The sequence below is a fragment of the Medicago truncatula genome, chromosome 8 (genome assembly GCF_003473485.1).
Source record: "Medicago truncatula cultivar Jemalong A17 chromosome 8, MtrunA17r5.0-ANR, whole genome shotgun sequence".
NCBI classification, from domain to species: domain Eukaryota; kingdom Viridiplantae; phylum Streptophyta; class Magnoliopsida; order Fabales; family Fabaceae; genus Medicago; species Medicago truncatula.
The window spans coordinates 48803701-48821301 of NC_053049.1; the positions used below are offsets into that span (position 1 = coordinate 48803701).

Sequence of the window (17601 nt, forward strand, 5' to 3'; positions counted from 1 at the left end):
TTAGTTGAAAATTATACCGTTACCCCAAACCAAAGCCTTTAATAAGGATCAAGAGTACCCTAAGTTTGAAACTAAGTTAGTACATCTTTATTTGTGAAGGTTGTGAGGTAGTATAACCAAGACTGCTGCATAAAGAGTTGAGAACAGCTATTGTAAAGGTAAGGGCATCACTCTACGCGCTTCCGTACGTGTATGTGTGAATATATTTGTGTTGTGATGATTATCATAGTGTTGTTGTTTGAAGTGAATGTTATGTGCTATATATTGGTGATGTGATAATTATCTTGGTGTTGTTGTTTTGGCATGAATATTATGTGTATTATTTATGTGGTGTTGTTTTAATGTAAATACTATTTGTTTATGGGTGAATAACCTTAACTAACTAAAATGGTGATTCAAAATTATATCCAAAGGTGGGATATTAGACTTTTGATTTTTTGGAGATTACCCAACGGAGGGGTATTTACGGAGACATTCATGCATTAGATGACTCAGACAAATGCCCAATGGTGGGGCACTGACCATCGAGTTTTAGGAGTTACTACCCAATGGTGGGGTAGTGGCGATTCATATGCATTTGATGATTCAGAATAATGTCCAATGGTGGGGTACTGAACATCGAATTTTTAGGAGTTATTACCCAATGGTGGGGTATTGTCCAATGGTGGGGTATATTGTCCAATGGTGGGACATTTGGCTCCGTTTAGAGGTGAAATCCGGATCATGAGCATTTGCATATAGACTGACCAATAGGAATTAACGCATTTTAGTCAGGTTGTAACTCAAGACGAGGTGTGGTGATTATGGAACTGAGTAATGTGTCTTGTACGGTCTAATTATTTATTTGGTTATCTTTTGTGTAAATTTATATATGCATGCATGTTTGTACTATGTTTGTTAGTTGGAGATGACCCTTACTTTTGGACAGATGACCGTCAATCCGTCTTTCCTCCTTGGCGGTGACGCCGGGGAGGCAAAGTGATTTAGTAGATGAAGACGCAAGTAAAACGGTGGCGCACATTTGGAGGCTTGATATATTCCGACAGTGGTATTAGCTTTGATGAGAAAACTTTTCACAAGCATCCAGAACTTTGACCAGCTAGGTGTAGTCTTGGGTAGAAAAAAGGCCAAGAGCCTTACTATTAGGAATAATATATTTTTGATGTAAAATTTACTATTTTGGAATAATATATTAGGAATAATATTTTTTGTTGATTTTAGAGTTGATGAGTTTCACGTTACTAATATTATTATTATTTTTAAAAAAATTATTCGTCTTTTCACTAAGAATTTTGGTTATTAACGTCCGAAAAATCGGATCGTTACATACTCTTTCAGTGATTCAGAGTTCAAGCTAGCTCAACCATAGCAGGGTGTCAATTCAGCAGCTTGATTGAAAACGAAGTAGGATAAATCTCACGAGATAATTACAAAAGGGAGACTCCAATAAAGTTCCTTATGCAGACAAACTGTGTTTAAATTCTGTGAAATTAAATATTGTTTGAGTTCAGTTTTTCATTAAGTGCCCTGTTTTATCATATATAAGACAATTTTAATTGCAAACAAATGCTATCCAAAGCCATGTTGAACTAAGATTGAAGCAAATTCAATCAACAATTTTGTAGTTTGATGGAACTACATTTTAAAATCCAGTGCTTATGGAAATATTGTAGAGCAAGATTGTTGAACCCGAATTTTTACCTAAGTGGAATTGACTTGTAAAACTCATACGAGTTTACGCATATTAAAGTAGCATGCTCGTAAACTTGTATCAAACTAGGTAAATTACCCCACAATATCATAAAAACATCAAAAAAAAATCAAAAAACAAGAGTTTCTAGTGTTTCTAAAGTTATTAAAAGTTAAACCTATCCAATAAAGCAAGAGTTAAAATCTACAAAAGTGGATAAGATTGAGTTAATTTCTTCGGTTTATGTCCGATTTCAAGGTTTTTTTTTGCTAATACAATTTCAGAGAGTTTACTATGTGTTAACTTCGGTAAAATCGGGTTCAACTCCGTTTTTATCGAAATTTGATTTTACAGCGATTAAACTTAAAATGTATACCTAAAAATTTGAAATCGGACTTAAAACTCAATTTTAACAACCTTGTTTTAGAGAAAGGTTTGGCTGAACCAACAGAGGAAGAAACGTCAAAAGTTGAGAAAAAAATTCAACTAAAAAGCTTTATTTATAATAAGTCAATATCATATATGAGGAACTAATTGAAAAACGCAAGGATGAAAATATTTGTGAAATTTTTTCAAGAACGGATAAGATGGTCAATGAAATGAAGAATAATTGTGATAGTATAACAGAAAAAAAGGAGTAAATAGTCAATTTCCCTCCTGAAATTGTAGGTTTCGTTAATTACTCCTTTGAAATTAACAAAACTTCAATTACCCCTTGAAATTGCATAACGTTAATCAATTTACCCCCTCCGTCAAATTTTTCGGTTAACTGTTTACGGTTATGATCAAATACCCCCCTGAAATTTTGCACTTATGTGCAAAATGCCCCTAAACTTTAAAAATTTATATTTTTTTTTATCCTTGACTCAAAAAATATCAAAGACAAACAAATTAACAATTATTGATCATATAAATATGTATGGAATGTATGTTTATGCAGCTATTTGTCATATAAATCTTAGATAATGATAAATAGTACGGGACAGTGAGCACGAAAATTAACGAAAGTAGTTATTGCTTGACATTCAGCCATGTATTCCGTAAATTGGTTGTTTTCAATACTTCTCAAGTTATAATTGCCAAGCTTTTTATTAGCCATTACCTATGATTTCCGTCAAAGCATACTATATCAGTTTTTAATTTCATAAAAATTGGACAAGTTGGGCATTCGTTTATTTCCGTACGTGCATTTTTTCGTACCATATAGCATTGATGATAAATCTTTATGGAAGGTATGTTACTCTCATGTGTTTTAAATATATACATATATAGAAGATTTTTTTTTACACAAGTTGATAATTATGTTAGAGTATGCAGTCATAAAGTATACAAGTTTTTGATAATTGTGTGTCCATAAAGAAAATTCATAGGTTAATATCTGCATAAGGAAGAAGAAACAAGGCTTGTTGATAAATATAAAATATGAATGAAAAGGCTGCACATGACAAAACCATGATTTCTTTGGCATATATTCATTCATTTTCTTGTGAATAAAATTTTTATGACAATAGGTACAATATACTACTTGAAGAACTAAATGTATGATTTTTGGTAAGAAAAAAATCTAAATTTTCAAGTTTAGGGGGCATTTTGCACATAAGTGCAAAATTTCAGGGGGGTATTTGATCATAACCGTAAACAGTTAACAGAAAAATCTGACGGATGGGTAAATTGATTAACGTTATGCAATTTCAGGGGGGTAATTGACGAAACTTACAATTTCAGGGGGGAAATTGACTATTTACTCGAAAAAGAAGTCATAAAGGAAATAGAATAGTGATATTTGAACAATTATTTGATACAACTTTTGTGACACATTCTTTTTTCTCTCTTTTCATTGGTTAAAAACAATGGAGAGAGAAAATAAGAGTATAATGTGAGTATGAGAGAGAAAATTATCACAAAGTTATTAAAATGTGGTTGTACAATATCATTTCTCGAGAAAATATTTATCAATATTATAATTTTATAATTTATTATTTTACAAAATATTAATACACTTCAATATTAACATGTTGTACAATGAGATAGTACAATGTATACAGTACTTAGTACATGATCAATTTATGTAAAAGAAGATGGAAACGAGAAAGAGTTTAAGTACAAGTACTTAGAGAGTATCAATCAAAGAAATAATGAGAATCTTCATCAATTTTTTACGTATCAATTATTAACAATCATTGTCCTATTTATTTATGCAAAATCTAAAGAATGTTTTCGGTTTGGTAATCTCGTTTTTTTGCTCCTCATTGCTTCCTTGAGTTTATGATCAATTGTCACTTTTCCAAATAATATTGGGAGGATACGTGTGAGTTCATCCAAACACCAAGTGGAATAAGCGTAGTGTTCTAAACACTGTAAAACTCAGTGTCAGTGCAACATAGGGTGTTTGCGGTGCAGTTTGGTTCGGTTTTGAGCATAAAAGTCATCCAAATCGCGAGATAAAAAAACATGCGGTTTGGTTTGGTTCGATTGATTTTTAAAAAGTCATCCAAACCAAACCAATGCGGTTTGGATTGGTTCGATTTGTGTGGTTTATCGCGAGATGAAAAAATATTACATTAACTCTAATATTGCCAACTTGTTGCAAAATAAACATAAGATATTTTATATGATAATATATTAGATAAAACTTATATCAAAATAGGTAAAATTAAGAAGAAACATAAGCCTGAAACAAATTACTTGGAAGTAAAGAAAACAAATTCATCACTGAAAATGAAAAAATTAAATCAAAAGCAATTATTATTGAGCTATGTATGTAATTGGGCTAGTACATGTTTAAGTAATATTCATTATTCTTGCAGTTTGGTTTGGTTTGGTTCGGTTGCTGAGATGCAAACCGCAAACCAAACCGAACCGCGCGGTTCAGTGCAAAAGTCATCCGAATTCATCCGAACCAAGTACGGTTTTTTGCAGTTTTAGTTTGAATTGGTTTGATTTACGATTTTTCTATTGAGTTGGTTCGTTTTTAAACATCGCTAGTGCAACATATCTCAATCTGAATCGCATTGAGTAGTGGAGACAACAATAATTGTGCAGTTTTATTTGTTTCATAGACAATGGCTCCCTTAAAAAATGTTACCTAAAATGTAGTAGTTGCAATATAATAGCTTTGTATTTGGTTTGAATAATTAAACATAACAATGATTGAGTGCGAAATCTAAATATAAATACTTTGTATTATTTTGTTCGGTAAAAGAAAATATAGATAGGTCATAGCTACCTTCTTTTCTTTTTTTTTGTCAAGTAGTCTAGTGGCTAGAGCTCACACAATTTAATTGTGGAAAAGTGGAGTGTCTGGGGTTCGAACCCCGACCCCTGCATATAAAATGTGATATCCCTACCAACTGAGCTAAGCTCACGGGAATCTACATTCTAATCTTATCAAAAGAAAAAACTACATTCTAATTATATGGTTGACGGCGTACGAGCAATGTGATTGAATGCATAGTATTTAGTAAAATTAGCGATTAATCTTTTTTTTCTTTTTGAATGGGCAAAATATTAGTGCAATAAGCACTAATAAACTTGGATGGGAAAAAAACAAAGAAGAGGAAATCAGTTGCCACACAAACTCCGACTCAAACAAAAACCACCCCTAATAGCCATTAATCTAGTTTATAAATATGAAATAACATAGCAAATATATATCAATTTGATATTTAATTTTTTCAATCGAGATAACAAAATCCAAGTTGAAAAATAAAAATATAAGCTTTAAATTACTGAATTGATTTATCCAAACATATTTTATACTTTTTGTTAATCAAGATATTACCGATTGATTTTTTTGTGTGAACAAAATATCATTAATTACAACTGTAAAGATTAATATCTTAAGTCGAATAAAACCACGATGGATGACCGGAAAAACTATGCATATTAAATTTTTAAGCTATGCAGTTTAATTTTTGTTTTTTTTATGATGTTAGTAAAACATAAATTATGCGTATGTTTCTTTTTTGCGTGTGTGACATAAGTGATTTCATTATTCACCCTTTTGGTGATCTCAATCAAATTTGCCTTCTCTAATCTTTATACAAAGACTATTTTACCCTTGTGGCATTTGTTTTAATTTGCTTGGGTTGTCATCTGTTCATTTTACTGTCCCAACATCTCTCTCTCTCTCTCTATAGTCAAGTAAAAACCCTCTCTCTCTCTCTCTCTAAAAACTCTCACTCTAAACCCACACGAATCAATCAATGGCTTCTTCACTCTCTCTCTTACGCCAAAACACCTTTCTCTCCGCCACCCTCCCAACTACCCGACCCAAACCCAAATATGCATCCGCTCCGGGTCGTGTCCGAATGTCTCTCCAAGAAAACGCACCCACCATCGCCGTCGTTGGAGTCACCGGCGCCGTCGGCCAAGAGTTTCTCTCTGTCCTCTCCGACCGCGACTTCCCATACAGCTCCATCAAAATGCTCGCATCCAAACGCTCCGCCGGCCGCCGCATGACCTTCGAAGATAAAGAGTACGTCGTGGAGGAGCTGACGGCGGAGAGTTTCGACGGCGTCGACATTGCTCTCTTCAGTGCTGGTGGGTCAATCAGTAAAGAGTTTGGTCCAATTGCTGTGAATCGTGGAACCATAGTTGTTGATAATAGCTCTGCGTTTCGAATGGATGAGAATGTTCCGTTGGTGATACCTGAAGTGAATCCAGAAGCAATGGAGAAGATTAAGGTTGGAATGGGAAAAGGTGCTCTCATTGCTAATCCTAATTGTTCTACTATTATTTGTTTAATGGCTGCTACCCCTCTTCATCGACATGCCAAGGTTTGTTCTTTTTCGCTTGATTTCATTACTGATTCTTGAATTCAATCAATTGTCTTATTGAAAAATGGTATTTTTCATGTTTACAATTTGTCAATTTATGTAGAGCGTGTTTGGTTAGCTGACATAAAATGATTTTGAATTAATTCACTTTGTAAAATTGATTATGGCTAAAAGTAAGTTTGATGAGTTATTCATGCAAAAGGGAGTTAAGCAAATAGATGATTTTGAAGGAATTGACTTTGTAAGATTGACTTTTGCTAAAAGTGAGTTTATATATTTATGTTTGGATATTATGTAAATCTGAAGCTAGAAATCAATTCTAGAGGCAAAAACTTGGCTACTACGGTAGAATATTCACGTGGTATTTTCTGTTCAAGCTTCAACTTAGAATCAATTTTGAAGAGTAAAGGTGTGTTTGGAACCACGTTTGGTTCTTTTTAATTGTACGAAATTTCAACTCTTCAATTTGTAGCTTCACAAATATGTGGTGGAAATGTCTAGGGAAGTGTGACAAACTTGAGTTTGGGATTGCAAGGATTGCAAACGGTGAACCAAACACATATTAAATATATTCTATTCAGGGACATCCAAACATTTCAAAATCAATTTTGAACACCTGAAATCAATTTTGCCTCATATATAAATGAAATCAAACTTACACTTATGGTGTATAGTGTTTGTTGAGGGTAGGGTTTAGGTGCCATTTTTTAGTGTGATTTAGTAGTTTGTGTGCTTTCTCTGGTTTATTTACTCTATGTGTTTGATAGGGGTAGGGTTTAGGTGCTAATTTTTAGTGTGATTTTTTTAGTTTGTGTGCTTTTTATGGTTTATTTACTCTGCGTTTGATTTGATAAATGCTACAGGTGTTGCGTATGGTTGTTAGTACCTATCAGGCGGCTAGTGGAGCTGGTGCTGCTGCAATGGAAGAGCTTGAGTTGCAGACTCGTGAGGTTTGATCTATCTCATATTCTAGTATTGGGAACTTATGTGAGTAAAAACTAGTTTGCTGGTCTTTGATCACGAATTGAAGGTTTTGTTTTTTGACTTTTAAGGTATTGGAAGGAAAACCACCAACATGTAAAATATTTAACCGACAGGTATGTTATGCTCTTTGTACATCTCTCATGATTTTGAAGTTCAGGAACTGCTTTCTGATGAATTTTCTCTTTTGCAGTATGCTTTTAATTTGTTCTCACACAATGCATCTGTTCTTTCGAACGGATATAATGAAGAAGAAATGAAACTGGTCAAGGAGACAAGGAAAATTTGGGTAAGCCGTCTGGTTTATTTGTTTTTATTTTTATTTTTATCACATTATGACATTCTTTATAACTTATTTCACTGTATTTTTTTTTTCTTTCAGAATGACAAGGATGTCAAAGTAACTGCTACATGTATACGAGTACCCGTCATGCGGGCTCATGCAGAGAGTGTGAATCTTCAATTCGAGAGACCCCTTGATGAGGTAATCATTACTAATTTAATTTGTGCATACATTTTCATTTAAAAAACAAAGGATGCTATTGTATTCCAAATCCAGTACACCTGGCTCACAACTGATTTATTCCATTTTTAAAAATATTTAATTTTTATCGGACTCAGTAATATTTCCCCCTCCGAAAATGAGGCAAAGAAAATGTGTGTTCTTTGGTATCTGATAGTTTGGATTAGGATTCAAGTTGGTACAATATGTGCTCATAAAATTTATTGAATATTCATTTAGTTAAGTTGAGAGTTGACTGTTTGAATTCCATTATTGAAGTTTGTTGATGAGGTCAGTTATATTTAGTTCCTCTGTATTAACTTGTGTTTCTTGTATGGTTGACCAAGGAGGGTTGGTTTCAGAATCTCAAAGGATAAAGGGCTTTTGATGTAGAGTGATTATAAGGGAAATCAACAAATTAGTTGTGTGACATATTGCGTGTTGCTAGAATTAGTCTTAGGGCTAAGTGATGTTTCACTTGTCATCATGGAAACGTTATGCAGGATTTTTAAGTCTTTATCTGCATTATATTCAGTCTTTATCATATATGTATAAACAATTCTCCACACAAGTCTTTTTTTATTAAATAACAAATTCAGGCATGTCTACAAATTTGAATACCGCGGTTATATAATATTTCTTTATTTATATATTTATAGTTTTAGGGTATACTGCTGGTGTGTGTTTATGATGAGTATGGAATGGTGGCCCCTATAGGCCTATACAATTTTAAGTTTTAGTGTATACTGCTGGTGTTTGTTTATGATGATGAGTATGGAATGGTGTTTATTTATAGTTGTAACATTTCTGTGTATTTCATGTTTGAATATGGAATGGTGGCCCCTATAGGCCTATACAATTTTAAGCAGGGTCCTGTTTTTTCATGTCATGCCCACATTCATATGGTTATGTAGGACAAGGAAATGCATTTTGAGTGGAAACAGTCATGCTAAAGTTAAGATCTCATATCTGAATTTCTTTGGTTTTAATATCCTCAGGACACTGCAAGAGATATTTTGAAGAATTCTCCAGGTGTAGTGGTTATTGATGACCGTGAATCCAATAATTTTCCTACTCCATTGGAAGTGTCAAATAAGGACGATGTTGCTGTTGGCAGGATTCGCCGTGACCTATCTCAGGATGGGAATCAAGGGTAATTTATTCTGTGGCAATATATTATCAGTTTTCAATTAGTTTTGCACTTATTCATAATCATTTTACATGAATGGTTGATGTATACACGCAGGTTAGACATTTTTATATGTGGGGATCAAATTCGCAAGGGAGCTGCACTTAACGCAATCCAGATTGCTGAGTTGTTGCTATGAGTTCTAATATGTCAAGGTTTCGCTGAGTTGGTACCTCCAAGTTATGCTGCTTTTGAAACAGTTTTGTATCTCCTAGTTGGAAGTAGTAGTTCTTTGGTTTTGTAAGGTTTAGCTAGTCAGAGGAATTTTTCAAGGATGTGATAATACACTCACTAGCTTGAACACATTTTTGTCATGGCCTTGATTATTTTCACACTTTCTGTAATCCGCTCCTGTGGAATGAATAACAAGCATTGGTTATGGCATGAAAATATCACCCAATACATTCTCCTTGATTGAGGAGCGAGAATATATGAATTCAACTCTTCTAAAGTGAGTAATTCTTTTTAGAGAGTAATGTCATCAATAAATTTAGTAAATCTAAGATATATATTGCAGGCTAAATTGCATTTTTGGTCCCTTAACTATTTAGGTAGTATTGCTTTGGTCCCTTAACTAAAATTCGATTTATTTTGGTTTCTTAACTTCTTCCCGTTATACAAAAATACCTAACGTTTTTGAATTAAAACTAACAGAAAGGACCAAAACGTGTAACAGAAAGAAGTTAAAGGACCAAAATAAATCGAATTTTAATTAGAGGACCAAAATAAATCGAATTTTAATTAGAGGACCAAAGCGATACTACCTAAATAGTTAAGGAACAAAAATACAATTTAGTCTATATTGTATGTAGAGCTGTCAAAACGGGCGGCCCGGTCCTAAACGGGCCGGTCCTAGCGGGCTTCGGGCTTTAGCGGGCCGGGTCAAAAAGCCTGGTTGACAAAACGGGCTTGAAATATACTATCCGAGCCCGACCCTACACGGGCCGCGGGCTAAACGGGCCGGTCCGTATTAAAAATTATATTTTTTTATTTTAAAAAAGTACTATAAAACACTGCTATAATTTTTTTATAAATAATATTTTTAATATGTTTAAATAATGTCTAGCACAAAAGTAAATTGTAAACATTTTCGTACAAACGTCGTAAACTAAAACGACGAGGAAAATGATTTTAAATAAATTAGATATGTTATGGTTATAGATATTTATATATTCGATCTTTAAAACTATAAATAACGAAATGAATAAATATAATTTTATATTACATTTATATTTGTGTTAATTCATTGAATTTTCACTATTGTTTTTTACTTTGATAATCAACTAAGTAAATAATTATTTGAAAAATATATATAATTTATAATAGAATTTTTTTTGTTATGCAGGCTACCCGCGGCCCATTCAGGCTAGCCCTAACGGGTACCGGGCTTTTAAGGACCGGGCTAAAAAGCCCTATTAAAATTCGGGCTCAATATTTTAGGCCCAAGTCCTATATTTATTCGGGCTATACGGGCCGGCTCTTTTTGACAGCTCTAATTGTATGTACGTGAAAACAAATTACGAGTTTGGAATCAATATTCAGGAGTAACGGTGGTAATTTAATAGTTATTTTGCAAAGCTTCAATTGTAACTTGACATTCTACACCCTCCAATCTTTCTTTAACCTTTCCATTTTCTAAGAACAATTAACTGAAGAACACATTTTGGCGCAAACTCACGCAGAATAATTGTCTCTTGTTGGTCTGGAAGGTGCAGAGCAAAAAAAAACATAGTGCCCTCGTAGAACTTGCTGCTAACCTTTACAAAACTTCCTAAAAATACATGGAAACTAAAAACCACTGTTTTATATGCGTGTTGTTGCCACGTATTGTCTAGGAATACATGGAAACTCAAAACCACTGTTTTAAGTTGGGTTGGTATGAGTGGTAGTTAACTACCGTTGGGGGTAAAAATGTCATTTTCATGTGTTTTTAGGAAGTTTGTACGTCAAAAAAGCAATTTTCGGTGTGAATGACACCAAATTTCAACAGTAGAGCAGTTTCTCTGTTAGGGTTTTTTTACTATGGAAAAGAAGAGAATAGCAGCTTCCATGGCGGAGGTAGATTGGTCTGAACTTCCAAATGATCTTGTCAATCTGATATCGCAACTATTCGCTAAAGATCTCGATCTCATTAGCTTTCGATCGGTTTGTTCCATGTGGCGCCGATCTTCCATCTCAAATCACCGCCATCAGATTTTACCCTTCAAATTGCCACGTTTTACCATGAAATCCCTCTCTAAACACATCCTCTTCCTCATCAAACCACCACCACCACAATAAGAGCTGAGATGAGGTCTGTTCTTTTTCGAGAAGGATTTGTTCTCTAGTAGGCAATGAAAAAACAAAGCTGAGTTGTCTATTCTTTTTAGTTGTATCATAATTTGAATGAAAGGGATCATGTGCATTGGTTTATTAAATTGCTCATACTATGTTAGTAAATAACTAAGTATATATGGTTTACTGTTATTGCTTTCTTATCTTTAGTAGTATCATTGCTTTCTTTTATCTTAGTTAAAAGCTACTCTAGAAAAAACTCCATCTCTAGATACCTTAGCAGAAATGTTCCAAGCATTTTTGATTAAGATTTTTCAAAAGCTGTTGGTTCTATTGCAAAAGCTACAAAACCAATTGTGTTAAACCAACATCTTTTACTTAGTCCTAGCAAAATTTTGCTTAAAGAATGAGGAGCCAATAATGCAGAAAATCATTTTGTACCAAACAAAAAACTTGATTATACAAGTATGCTTATTTTTGAGTTAGACACATAACTCTCACCAGGGCTCAATTTAATCAGGTAAACTTAACTTATCATGGTACTAAAAAGATGTTTCCCCGACAGTGTAATTTGTCCCAACATTTGAAAAATATTAATTTCTTCTATCCTTGATGAAACATCAATGCGGCCAAAATATAGTGTTGAGGTAATTATTAGGAATATTAAATAGTTATATAATTAACCAATATGTGAGTCCTTGCAGCAACAATTTGCTTTTGAGATCATGTGCTGAATTGAAAAACTCAGCTCATAGAGTCACTGTGCTGCTTGCAAGATTTTGAGAAGATTGTTGATAAATGTGTTTTGGCACCTTATTTCTCTCTCACTGAACTTGCCAAGTTTACCATTTCTAAGAGTCTTTGGTTCTAGCAGGATCATCAAGTTCTTACGGGTAGTAATTATAGGACCAAGGCTAGCAATAATAAAGCAATTAAACTTGATTTTTTGTCTCTTCTAGTAAGGCAAGTTACTTGTCACATAATTTTGGTTAAAATTGAAACCACAACAACAAAGCCTTATTCCACTAAGTGGGATCAACAAAAAATTATTGGATAATGTTCTATCGTAAACCATATTTCCTAATAGTTTGTCATATAGTTTTTCAAGCTCTTCCTCTGCCTCTAGTGATATGACTGTCATCTATCTGATCTACTCTCATTGCTGCAGAATCTATAGGTCTTCTCTCTAGATTTCCAAACCTTCTAAGCTTATTTTCCACCATCTTTTCTATTATAGGTGCTACCACAACTGTCTCTCTAATGTTGTCATTTCTAATCTTATCTCGTCTAGTCTTACCACACATCCAATGCAATCATATTCCGTCTAGTCTTACCACACATCCAATACAACATCCTCATCTATGTTGTGCTTATTTTATTTTTTTGTTGGTTCTTGACTGTCCAACACTCCATTTTGTACAACATCGCCGGTCTTGTAGTTGTCCGATAAAATTTTCACTTCAATTTGAGTGGTATTTTCGTATCACATAGAACACTTGATGCTCTTCTCCATTTCAAACACTCAACTTGAATACGCTGATTTACATACTTCTTTTTCTCCATCGTTTTGCTGAGAATTGAAAACTTAAAATATATTTGTTTCTAAAGATGGGGGTGGTGTTGAAAAATAAATTGAGAAGGTTGAACTTAGCCTTCGTTTGTGGAGTAAGACGGAATATGGGGATTTGGAGGTTAGAGTTGAGAAACTAAAGGCGGATATAGAGGAGTTGGACTTAAAAGGGAGAGGAGGGGGTTCTTACATCTCAAGAAGTGGAATCAAGGAAGTTGAAGTTTGCGGATTTATGGAAGCTACTCAAAAGTAAAGAGGCATCCCTAGTGCAAAGGTCTAAGTCCAAATGGCTCAAAGAGGGGGATGAAAATTCGAAGTTCTTTCATAAGAGTGTTAAATTGAGAGCTAACCAAAACTTAATTAGAGCACTTCAAGTGGAGGGAGGTTGGGTGCAAACTCCGGAGGAGGTTAGAGAGGCGGTGGTGGAGTATTTTGAAAGGCAAGTGACAACTACTTATTGGGAAAGACCGAGGTTAGATGGGGTGGCGTTTGAAATTCTCTCGGATGGTGAAAATAGGGATTTGATTGCCCCTTTCTCTATGGAGGAAATTGAAAAGGTGGTTAAGGAAAGTGATGGTAATAAAAGCCCGGACCCGGGATGGTTTTAACTTTGCTTTCATCAAAGAATTTTGGTATCTTATCAAGCATGATGTGAGAATCATGTTTGATCAATTTCATGCAAATGAGGTGGTGCCGAGGAGTTTCTTGTCCTATTTTGTTACTTTAATTCCAAAGGTCAATAATCCTTTCACTTTGAAGGAGTATCATCCCATATCCCTCTTAGGATGTCTCTACAAACTTCTTGCAAGTGTTGGCGGGAAGGCTAGCAAAGGTTATGAGCTCCATTATCTCATCTTCTCAATCAGCGTTTGTTAAAGGGAGAGATTTGGTGGATGGGGTTATGGTGATTAATGAGGTGGTGGATTTTGCAAGAAGGGCTAAGCGAAAATGTTTGATTTTTAAGGTGGATTTTGAAAAGGCTTACGATGCGGTAGATTGGGGTTTCTTGGAGTACATGCTTAGGAGGATGGGTTTTTACGTGAAGTGGATAGCTTGGATGAAAGCGTGTGTCTTTGGAGGTAATATGTCTATCCTAGTCAATGGTACACCGACGAAGGAAATTAGCATTCAAAGAGGGCTAACGCAAGGGGACCCGTTGCACCTTTCCTATTTCTTTTGGTGGCGGAAGGTTTTAGTGGCTTAATGAGGAATGCTATCAACTCCAACTCTTTCAAGGGCTTTGATTTTAGGAATAATGGCCTAGTGGTGTCTCATCTCCAATATGCCGATGATACGCTTCGTATAGGGGAGGCTTCCGTGGATAACTTATGGACCCTTAAGGCTTTGTTAAGAGGTTTTGAAATGGCTTCGGGGTTGAAGGTTAATTTTGCTAAGAGTTGTTTGATCGGAGTGAATGTTGGTAGGGAGTTTATGGATGCGGCGTGCAATTTTATGAATTGTAGGGAAGCTTCTCTCCCGTTTCAATACTTGGGTTTACCGGTAGGGGCAAATCCGCGAAGGTTGTCGACTTGGGAGCCTTTGTTGGATGTTTTGAAGAAAGGGCTTAATTCTTTGGGAAATAAGTATGTGAGTCTTGGAGGGCGTGTGGTCCTTCTTAACGCGGTGTTGAATGCTATTCCTATTTTTTATCTTGCTTTTTTTAAGTTGCCGGTAAAGGTGTGGAAGAGGGTGGTGAGAATTCAAAGAGAATTCCTATGGGGAGGTGTCAATGGTGGAAAGAAAGTGTGTTGGGTGAAATGGGCAACGGTGTGTTTAACCCGTGATAAGGGAGGTTTGGGGATCCGAGATATGAGGTTGGTAAATATTAGCCTTTTGGCTAAGTGGAGGTGGAGGTTGGTGCAACCGGAACAACCGTTGTGGAAGGATGTCCTTCGGTGTAAATATGGGAGCCGCATTAATTTTCTTTTGGACCCAATCTATAATTCTTGGTCATCATTGGCTTCGAGGTGGTGGTTAGATTTGATGTCTTTGGAATGAGTGGTGGGGGCAAATTGGTTTAATAGGGAGATGGTGAGGAAGGTGGGAATTGGAGAGACTGTCAGGTTTTGGCTAGACCATTGGGTGGGAAATGAGGCACTATGTCTAACATTCCCGAGGCTTTTCTCAATTTCTAGTCAAAAAGAAGCGATGGTTGGGGAGGTTTGGGTGGATGGTGATTGGAATCTAACTTGGAGGAGAAGTCTTTTTGTTTGGGAAGAGGATTTAGTGCATATTCTCCTAGATGAGTTGGAGGGGCGGGAGGTTTCCGAGCCAATGGATTCTTGGTGGTGGAAGTTGGAGGAGGGAGGGATCTTCTCGGTCTCATCATCCTATTCCCTTCTTGTGAAATTGCAAATGCCGCTGGAGCCTTTGGAGAATACTAAAGCTATTGTGTTTGGAAGAGTCTGGCACCCTCTAAAGTGGTGGTTTTCTCTTGGCAATCGCTCCTTGATCGTATCCCCACTAAGGATAACCTATTGAAACGGCGTATTCTCCCAACGGAGTCCTCAGTTAGGTGTGTGTTTTGTGATCAAGTGGGAGAAACGGCGGCTCATCTTTTTCTACACTGTGATATGTCCTTCAAAGTGTGGTCGATGGTATGTTGCTGGTTGGGGATTAATTTTATTACTCCTCAAACGCTCTTCCAACATTTTGAGTGTTGGAGTGGGGAGACTGGGAGACTAAAGCTCCGTAAAGGTTATTGGATGATTTGGCATGCAGTTCTCTGGACGATCTGGAAAACGAGGAATGATAGGATTTTTAATTCTATTGTGAAAGATCATGGGGAAATTGTTGATGACATTAAGGTGCTCTCTTGGAATTGGGCGATTACAAAACTTAAGAGTCCTCCCTGCCTCTTTTATGAGTGGTGTTGGAACCCCAAGGAATGCTTGCTCCGACAGGTGGGGTAGTTTTAGAGGTGTCTGGGACTTTTGGTGTCGCTGGTTGCTGGGTTCAGGTTGTGTTTTGGCTTCTGTTTTGATAGCAGGATCTGTTTTAGGCTTGCTGCCTTCCCTGTGTTCTGTTTTCAGTTTTTAGGGAGTTTATTGGTTTTTTCAGGTTGCTGGTTGGCTGCTGTTTTCTGCAGTGTTACAACTGCAGTCCTGCTCTTTTCCTTTTTTGGCTTATTGGCCTCCGCTGTAATGTGTACTGCTTGTATATTTCGGTGTTATTAATATAAGCTGTTTCAAAAAAAAAATAAATAAATAAATAATTGAGAGTTGGAGAAACAGAACCAAAATGTGAATAATATATGAAGATGTGTTGAAATATTTTACTCATATCATACAAATATTAATTTGTGCAGTTCTTTAGTATTGATTTATATGATCATAAGAGTATAATTTTTTTTTTCTTTCTCTGAGTTAATGATAGACAAATGTAATAAGAACCTATAGGAATCTCACTATTTTTAAGCTGTAATGCCCCTGTACAATGTAGCACTCATCTCAGAGTTATCTTCTCAGGGACAAACATATTACTATAAGCCTAGTTTGGTAGCTTCTAGTGTGGCTAGAAGAGGTTATTGTAGAAGCTTGGGTTAATTTTGATTGTTCATGATCCTTACAGAACAATAGACACAATTGACTCAATTTGTAGAAGCTTGCATCATGTTATTTGATTTATCATGCATGTTTGTTGGCCAACTACTGCTAGCTTTGATTCTATCTTCCTCTGCACTATTTTCATTTGATTTATCATGCATGTTCACCTTAGCAACTTTGTCCACGATGGTGATAGAAAATTGTTTATTTTTGTAATCAGTGTTAGAAATATTGCCAGGAGTGCTGTTGTGTTGTTTATTTTTAGCATCTAAATTTTTTCTACCGAACCAAGGAACTAATCTAAAAAATAAAGAGGGCATCAACATGACTGACTTTGTTGAGAAACAACGAGATGGTGTGTTCTATCTTCATACAGTTAAGCCAAGATGTTGTTAACCTCCACCTTTGCAAACCGCTCACATTTGGTCGTGGTCGTAGAGCTGCAACCAGTTGTATCTTGTCAAGAAATTATAGAGCAATTGCACTCAAACAAGAACTAATTCCACCCCAAGGAATCATCCATCATCCCCATCCACCTTCATAAGTAATCAATATTACTACCAATCACCAACATGCAAAATTATTCCAAAGCCATCAAAATTAACCTCCTACCTCCAAAAAAACTTACCAAGGGTTTGTGAAATGTTACCCCCAGTTATTGACGTTTTTGTTATGTTGATACTTGTCGACCAAGAATCAATTATCAATTTTTTTCCCGAGGAAATATTCAATTAACTATATATCTTCTTAAAATATATGTATACGAAAACAATGGGATTCGAAGTTTCAACCTCACAATTAAGAAAAAGTTAAAGCTTAGCGATTTGACACCTTTCCCCAATCATCATGTCTTTGACAACCAAGAAGATGATCACTCTGAGGAATTCCGGGGGAGAAACATTTGAGGTTGATGAGGTGGTGGCACTTGAATCGCAAACGATCAAAGAGAAAGATTGTGCCGAAAACTTAATTCCTATTACAAATGTGACAAGCAAGATATTGGGAAAAGTGAGAAGCATGTGGAGGTTGCGGCCACGAGTTCCGATGAAAAATATTTAGAGAATGATCTCAA

General features: G+C 35.5%; 2 protein-coding genes across 2 annotated transcripts; both read left to right on the top strand.

Annotated features, from left to right (window-relative positions):
• Positions 1-5802: 5802 nt before the first annotated feature.
• Positions 5803-9576, top strand: LOC11415757 (aspartate-semialdehyde dehydrogenase). The gene is made up of 7 exons (XM_003630937.4): positions 5803-6468; positions 7332-7418; positions 7521-7565; positions 7643-7738; positions 7832-7933; positions 8950-9104; positions 9198-9576. The coding sequence occupies exons 1-7, from the start codon at positions 5896-5898 to the stop codon at positions 9277-9279; spliced, it is 1140 nt and encodes a 379-aa protein (XP_003630985.1). The 5' UTR covers positions 5803-5895; the 3' UTR covers positions 9280-9576.
• A 1586-nt stretch (positions 9577-11162) lies between these two features.
• Positions 11163-14982, top strand: LOC112417457 (uncharacterized). The gene is made up of 5 exons (XM_024773163.1): positions 11163-11285; positions 13055-13233; positions 13349-13560; positions 13794-14063; positions 14174-14982. The coding sequence occupies exons 1-5, from the start codon at positions 11163-11165 to the stop codon at positions 14980-14982; spliced, it is 1593 nt and encodes a 530-aa protein (XP_024628931.1).
• Positions 14983-17601: the final 2619 nt, after the last annotated feature.